The sequence below is a fragment of the Ananas comosus genome, linkage group 10 (genome assembly GCF_001540865.1).
Source record: "Ananas comosus cultivar F153 linkage group 10, ASM154086v1, whole genome shotgun sequence".
NCBI classification, from domain to species: Eukaryota; Viridiplantae; Streptophyta; class Magnoliopsida; order Poales; family Bromeliaceae; genus Ananas; species Ananas comosus.
This window is the reverse complement of record NC_033630.1, coordinates 11,243,083-11,251,601: the sequence shown is the minus strand read 5'-3', so window position 1 is coordinate 11,251,601 and position 8,519 is coordinate 11,243,083. Positions and strand designations below refer to the sequence as shown.

General features: G+C 31.3%; 1 protein-coding gene across 1 annotated transcript; it reads left to right on the top strand.

Annotated features, from left to right (window-relative positions):
- Window positions 2,224-7,612, top strand: LOC109716858. Its single transcript, XM_020242462.1, has 2 exons — window positions 2,224-2,814; window positions 7,429-7,612. Exon 1 carries the CDS (start codon window positions 2,259-2,261, stop codon window positions 2,805-2,807), a length of 549 nt encoding a protein of 182 aa, XP_020098051.1. The 5' UTR covers window positions 2,224-2,258; the 3' UTR covers window positions 2,808-2,814; window positions 7,429-7,612.

The following is an 8,519-nucleotide window of genomic DNA, read 5'->3' as shown; positions in this document are numbered from 1 at the left end:
ATATATATATATATATATATATATATATATAGACCGGAGTGCTTCTAGCACAATAGTTTTGTTTTTGATATTGGATGAAGAATCGTGTGGTTAGGATTATAATAATCCCCTATAATTTAGTGGTCAACAGTAGAATAACATAATTCAAGAAGTAAAAATTATGAAAAGAATAAATTTAATAGTAAAAAATTTGGTAACATCAAATGTGTGGCGCTATTAAAAATATTATATAAAAGTAGTTATATGTAGCAGGGCTCGGAGTATATGTATGTAAGTATAATTTTGTTTGCCCTCTTTAAGGGTTTTTTTTTAATTTTCTTTGGCAATGTTGTGTGGCTATTTCGAAAAGTTCCATATATTTTTCTCTCCGTATATGTAAACACATGTAGCAAATATCACCGTATAATAATGAAATAGCAAATATATGATACATACTTATTATGAACGGTAAGCGAATAACCGTCCATCCCTAAAGTAAGTGGTAAAGAACTTGGTGATTGGTATTCGAGACCCAAGTTCGAATCCTAGTTGATTCAAATTTACAGCTAAATTTATTTCTAAATGAAATAAACGAAGCGGGTAGCATGCTATTTATCTTTCTCAAAAAAAAAAAACAATGGTAAGCAAATACAACAAATAAACTAACATAAATTTACATTACTTCGATATTAGTAACTCATTAATATTTGTTCAAAAAAGTGGGATTGTGGAACTTAGTTCCAACAATTCAAAAAGTTCATCGACTAAAGTATCGCATTTCTTATAGTTTGAGTCAAAAATTAAAATTACTACTGTTTGAGGGCTAATTAAAAGGGCTAAAGTGATAGCTTAACCTAGAAATTACAGCGAATTAAAATTAGACGACTAAAGTATCACACGTCTCATAGTTTGAGAACCAAAAATATAATTTATTTATCATAAAATTTAGAAAAAATTTCAAATACCACCCCTGTGGTTTCACACTTTCTCACTTTAGTACCCGGTAGTTTAAAGTGTATCAATTTAGTATTTTGTGGTTTTATTTTTATCTTTTTACTATTAATTTCACTAATTTTTTTTTGTTAAATTAGTGACAAAGTTAAAACTAAAAAGTACTAAAGTGAATATTCGATAAATCTAGGTAAGGTATTTGAAGTATTTTGTATATAATTTAATAAAATATCAACGAAAAAACTGACGAAAAAATAAAAATAAAACTACAGGATATTAAGTTGGTATACAATTTAAACTATAGGGTATTAAAGTGAGAAAGTGCGAAATCACATGGTGGTATTTAAAGTTTATCCTAAAATTTATGTTAATTAAAGTTCGAGGCTGCATAAATTGGAGAGTTTTTTAAAATTTTAAAATTTAATGGAAGGGTTGAGGCCTTGAGGGTACGCAGAAATTAATGTCATTGAGTCGGATTTGGAGCGGATTTTCAAAATTTTAAAACCGTTAATTAAACCCGAAACTTGAACTCGAACCCAACCCAAACCCGAACCGACAAGTTTTGAAAATTCATATACAAAATCGAATCCGACAACCTTAATCTGAACGCGAAAACTCTAGCTCGAAACAATCATTTATCTCTAATTATTATATTTTAAAATATATAAAAGTAAAATCTAAATCTTTAAAGTACAAATTCAAATAACATGGAATATTTTTATATAAATGCAATGCAAAATTTACTCAGGTTCGGATCGAGTTCAAACTCAGATGAGGTGCAAAAAAAAAAAAAAAAGGAAAAACTTCAAAAACTCCCCCCGTGGTTTCGTAGTTTCTCACTTTGCCCCTCTGTGGTTTAAAATGTATCAAATTGCCCTCCTATGGTTTCGTTTTTATTTTTTTGGTAGCTTTTTCGTTAATATTTCATTAAATTATATACAAAAAACTTCAAATACCCATCTAGATTTATCAAATAATCACTTTAGTACCCTTTAATTTTAACTTTATCACTGATTTAAAAAAAAAAAAAATTGATAAAAAAAAGAAACCACCGGAAGAAAATTAATATATTTTAAAATATAGGGGGGCAAAATGAGAAACTACAAAGTCACATTGGGGTCTTTTTGAAGTTTTTCCAAAAAAAAATCATTCGGAACCTAAAACCCGACACTTTCAGGTTCGAATTCAAATAATCGAATATCCGTATCCTTTAACATTTCTCGCCACGTGTCCCGCGCACAAATCTTGATGCACCCCGTGCTCCTTCCCCTGTAACAAAATGGATAAATACCTAAACCCTAGCGTAAGCGCCGCGAGTGAGCACGCAAATGGCGAATAACAACAACAACAGCGCCGAGAATACCCGTTCCCGACCGGCGATTTGGTCCGCGGAGATGCTCAATTCCGCGCCGACCTACGCCTCGGGAGGCGGGCCCCCGCGCCACGTGGCGCCGGAGTACGGGACGACGGAGCGGTACTACGGCGACAAGTCCAATTCCTCGGCGATCCCGACCACAGTGGGCCGGGGTACGGTCGCCGCCCCCGACGCGAGGTACCACGTGGCGTGGGAGGATAGGTCGACGGGGAGCTACTACCGCTACAACACCGGGGTGCAGCAGGACCGCGGCGGCGAGGGTTACCGCTGGTACGAGAACGTCAAAGTGCGCGACGCGGGATCGGGGTTCCAGGCGAAGTACACCGCCGAGGAGAAGTACCAGCGGGTCCCGCACGATGATGACGATGATGCCGATGTTAACGATGATCATGCCATTGATCATGATCAGGGTCATGAACATGATCATCATGATGTTTATTATGATTATGGTGATGCTGATGCTGTGGCGGATTATGATCATCATGATGGTGATGAATGGTGATGATGCGGTGAGTGTTTGTTCTCTTTTTTCAATCCATAAATAAAAGTATTGGTTTCTAGTAGAGGTTTGTTTTCAAATTTTATTAGAGTTGTTATGATGTTTAGATCTATGTTTTGGGAAAACAATGTTGACAATATCTCTTTAATTCAAATAAAAAATATTGGTGATGGAATTGTGTTTTATTGTGTTGATTCAACTCGAGCAGTAAATATTGGTCATATTTAATAAATTTATTTATTAAAAATATTAAGTCAATCGATAGGGCCATGTTTTTGTTGCTGATGTTGTTGTTATTATTATTATTATTATTATTATTTTCTTTTGTACAGTAAATATTATATATGAACATAACTAGAGCTTCATTTGAATTGCTGTGTAAGATTGTGTGCAAATAATAAGATTTGTACGTAATATTATATTGTGCATATTATAATGGAATCCGGCTGGGATACTATTAATAGTACTAAACGTTTGGTGCTATTAAGTTTTCCGCCGGTAAATTTAAATATTTAATTATTTTTATCCGTTAGATTATACTATTAAATAAATAACTTACTCAACCCTAGAGGGCTCGCATCATTCTAATCGTACATTTTTTCATCCAATTGCTGAAAAATTAATAGCACCAACAACTTAGTGTTATTAATAGCATTCCAGCCTAGTTCTATTTATAATGATGTTTTTTGTAATATTATATTGTAAGCAATATCAAAGTACATATTACAATGATTTTGAACAATGTCATGTTTTTTCGTCGTGTTGTGCATATTGCAATGATGCATGCTTTTTATGATATCATATTGTACGCAATATTATATTGTGCATACTACAATGAAATTGTGCAATATCATGTTTTTTGTGCTACATACAGTAAGATTTGTACGTAATATCATATTGTGTATATTATAATATAATGTTTTCGGTGGTCCTACTAGAAAATGGAAAAGCATATTGTCTTATATACAGCCCAAATGAGCCCAAGTTCAATCTGGATGACGTGTTTTCGTTTTCGCTTATAGGAACGAATAAAGCATTTTTCTATCCACTTTGTTCGCACTTAACCTGTTTTTCGATGAGATTGCAGAAATCATATTTTACTTGAACCTATAATACGTATCATCTGCGAAAGACGGCTTTTCTATTACATGTAACTCATACTTCTTACAAACATAAGATGAGTCCTAATTATGATTATTCATTTCTTTCTTTTCTGTTTTTATCTTAATGGGCTTAGAACTAAAAGCCTTGAGCATTGTAGTAATGCAAGTAGTTTAAACAATCTCTTCTTCATTGTAGCCCCCTCTCTCAAATCAAAAACATTTTATTAATTTTCCATGATTATTAGGAAAAAAAAAGTTTGTTTGTTAATAATATTTTGTACTAAGTAGCATGATTTGATTGGATTCTGAGAACAGGAAAAAGAAAAAAAAAGTATAATTTGATTGTGACTAACACATTTATTTAATCATTAATTTGTTTTATTTTGGGGGGGGTGTGAAAAACCCTAAAGCCCAAATCCCTTTCATTTAATGAGTTTTAATTGGGCTTTGAAATGGGCCTAGTGCAATTGGGTCTTATTTAGGCCTACGTTTAATCGTCGTATACGAATTTATGGAAGACCGAATCGAATGGGCCGATTTTAATTTATCAAAAATCAGCCAAATACCCATTTACGTTATTCATAAAACAAGAGATCGAACCTCCTAATGCCAGAAGCGTGGCATGACTCGAACTTAGAATCTCCCGCTCAGATACCATGTGAAACAACCGTTATACTCTAAAAATTTAAACTTTTAGGATACAACGGTGGTTTCACATGGTATCGGAGCAGGAGATCCTGAGTTCGAGTCATATCAGGCACGTGAGGGGGAGTCCGTTCTCTAATAGCTTAACCTTTTAAAATACAACGGTTGGCAAAGATGGATCTTGTCCACTCAAAAAAAAAAAAAAAACAATGCTACTTATAAAAATTGTTTTACTTATCTTTTTTTAAAATTTATTTTATTAGTGGCATGAATATAGTGCTCTATCTTGACTTAAAATGGTTTATTCCTTATTTACATGCACAACTTATTCTCCTTTGAAGCAAAGATAAGTATAATATTTAGAAAATTCAACAACACAATATGCTCACATACCCATGAATCTAAATTTCATTGATAAATTTTTTTGAAACTTTTTTTTCTTTGATTAATCTTATACCCATTCTATCATATTTACAAAGCCTAAGGATCTTAAAACATGTTTATATACATCAAATTTGAACTAAACAATATGCTTTAGTAGATTCTCGTAAATATGTTTCTAAATACTTATACATTTCTTCAGGACTATCTGTAGATATATTTCTAATATAATCGGCTACGACTAATCCTTTCCAAACATCTATAACAGTATCCCATGTTTGAGGATCATGTGCTGCTATGTTTAATATTTTACCACTTCCTGCATCTTGTAACTTAATAGGTTTTTCTAATGGTAATCTTTTTTCCTTTTGATCTAACATTCCTACCATATGGGCATATTAATTCTTCTGGTGCACTGGATACTTGAAATCTGGAAAAATTTCCTGTGCTATAAGTTTCTGGGGGTGTATTTATAGTATCATAATAAGGTGTGTTTGCTGAGAATGTTGTTTGTCTTTGAGTTTGTGGTTGGTTTTGTGATTGATTAGTAGGTGGTGGATTTTGCGTTCTAGGTGGTGTTTGGTGTGTTTGACCAGTAGATCCTTGTCCCTCTTCTACAAGAGTTATTCCTTCTAATTTTTTTAACATATCAAAAATAGAAATTTTATTTGGGACAAATCCATCTAATTTATCTCTTTCATCCCTTTGTTGTCTTTTTAATCTTATTTGTTCAATCATTCTTTGTTCCTCTTCAAAGCTAAATTCTTCTTCATTTTCATCTTCATCTTCATTTATAAACTCTATATTCTTTAGAGTGATAGACATTATAAAGCACCACAAGCATATTTAGGATTAACAGAAATAGACATGAATCAAAATGGAGGAATATTTTATTGTAGTCCAGATTATTTAATAAAATCAGATGAATTTGCTAAACATATTAAGATAGGTATACAAACAAAAGGACTTGAAATGGACATAAACACAAGTAATTTACTAGTTTGCATAGGTGTGCACTGGATACTTGAAATCTGGGAAAATTTGATTAATTGAGATTTGTCTTGGATATTATAACCATCTATTCTTGTATTATCATTTAATCTTTTATAGTTTATTACCATTTTGCTTTTTCCTCTTACAATTTCGGCATGTTTCATTACTATAAAGGCTGTAGACCTATGTTTTGATATTGATTTTCTTATTACTCCTAATATTGTTAATTCTCCAATGTGTAGTTTAAATTGTTCATTTTCGTCATTTGAGAATTCTATAGGGGCTGTTCTTACAATATATTCTGAATTTATTATTTCTAATTTGCAGTATATTTTATCGTTTCCCCGATATTTGATTGGGTTTTCACCCATGATTTCAATTTTATCTAGTTGGTTTAATATCTTATCTATGTCTTCTTGGCTTTTAATAAATCCTACATTTAGTAACATTTTTTCCCAATTTATATAATCTAGTTCATAATCTAGTGTTAAAGAGTCTTCATCTAGTAATTTTTCATAGTTGTAGGGAAAATCAAAATTGTCAAATTCTAATAAATCAGTCTCATCTTTTATTCTTTCAGTTGAGCAACAACCTTACTACGATATTTTCCTTTATTACCTAAAAGTTCGGCATCTATACTACTTATATTTTCTTTTTCTTTAAATTTGCCACTAGCATATCCACATAATTTTTCTTCTTTTTGTGTACTGTATTGGTTTGGTTTTGCTTTTAAAACTGCTCCGTCTGTTTCTATTATTATATAATCAGTATCTAAAGAGAGATCTTCTAAATATGAAAGTTTAGATACTAGAGTTTTTATTTGTTGGACTAATTTAATATCTTCTATATCCATTGCTGTATCTGAAAATAATTTATCATGTTATTTTCAAATGTATTATCCTGTTTTAAAATCCCTCTACTTAATTGATCGGGAAATAAATTATCTTTTCCTTTAATATGTTCAAAATTGATATGTACTAATGATATTCTATCTTGAAAGTTAATCCATCTTCTTCTAGAACTTGCTTTTTCATCTTTTTTATTATGAAATTTTATAATTGCTTCACAATTTGTTTTTACAGTTTTTTTTTTTTTACTTATTATATTTAATTTAAAAGCGTCTAATGCATATATTATTGCTAAAAGTTCAGCATTTATACTACTTATATTTCTTTTTTCTTTAAGAATTTGATTCAGAACAACATGCAAGATTAGAATGGGATTTAGATAAATTTATGATCAAAAACAAAATAATAGTACCCAATGACACACTACATTATAAAAACGAACAACTAGATATCAAAACGAAGAAAAAGATAACAAGACAGACAGTAGAAGAGATATACCGAATTATTTACTCAAAAACAAATGGCTAATTTATTTAAATAATACAACACCAATAAATCAAGATATAAATTATACTCTAATGAATATAGATTATAAATATTTCTTTGTTTTATATTTCTTAACTTTTTTATCAAATTATATTTTCTTTGATGCAGATATCCTAAGGCTTGGACCTAAATTGGAATACTATTCATCTTAAATGATAAACACGACCTGAGACAGATTGATGGACAGATAGTGCACAAGACCCTCCCAGCATACGGTTTCACAGATAAGCACTCAATAACTACTGTAATTTAGTTTTTATATGGCTCTTTGCATTGACTCACAGTGATCATAGAAAATAATTTTGTTTGTGTCACGAGCAATAGTATATGAAGGAGGAACTTGTTGAGTAATACGAATAGATGGAGAGAAAAAGAAATTTGGAGCAGTAACTGAAGATCCAATAGCAAGCTCTACAAACTCCTTTGCAAAAATAAGGGAGACAATAGATACAATAGAAACAATAGACACAACAAATTCAAGACCTTGTGGTTCCGGAGCAGGTTTATCAGAATATAGTATTGAGATCGACTAAAATAACCCGTTGCAAGATATTTTACCTTGCCAGCAAAAATCAGGAAAAAAATTTAAAAATATTAAAAATCCCGCTGTGAGATTTTTTCCTCACAGGCAAAACTTAGGGAAAAATTTTCGGAAAAAAAAAAACAGACAAAAAAATAGAGAGACTCTTCTAGGGGTGGAAACGAGCTGAGCTCGAGCAAGTTTACCTCAGCTCAAGTTTGGCTTGAAATTAATTTCGAGCCTAAATTTAGGCTCAAGCTTGGCTTGAAATTAATTCGAGCCGAGCTCGAGCGAGCCTAACTTCGAGTTGAGCGAGCTCGAGCCCTAAACGAGTTGCTTGAAATTCTTTACATCGTGCAATCTATAGTTTAATTTTTATAAAATATTATCTAAAATTTGATATAAAAAATATCTAGTTTAACATACAAAATGAATGCATGAAATACAATATTATAATATTAAAAAACTTAAGAAAAGTGACTCTACGAGTAAGTGAAAAAGAGAGAAAGAGAGCAATTAGAGTAGGATTTTGCTGGTTTGGTTTTGTGGGCCCAATAATCTAAATTTTATATACATGTAATTAAAATACATAATATATATTATTTTATATAATTAAAATATATATTATATATAATTATATATATATATAGAGAGAGAGAGAGAGAGAGTTCAGCTACTA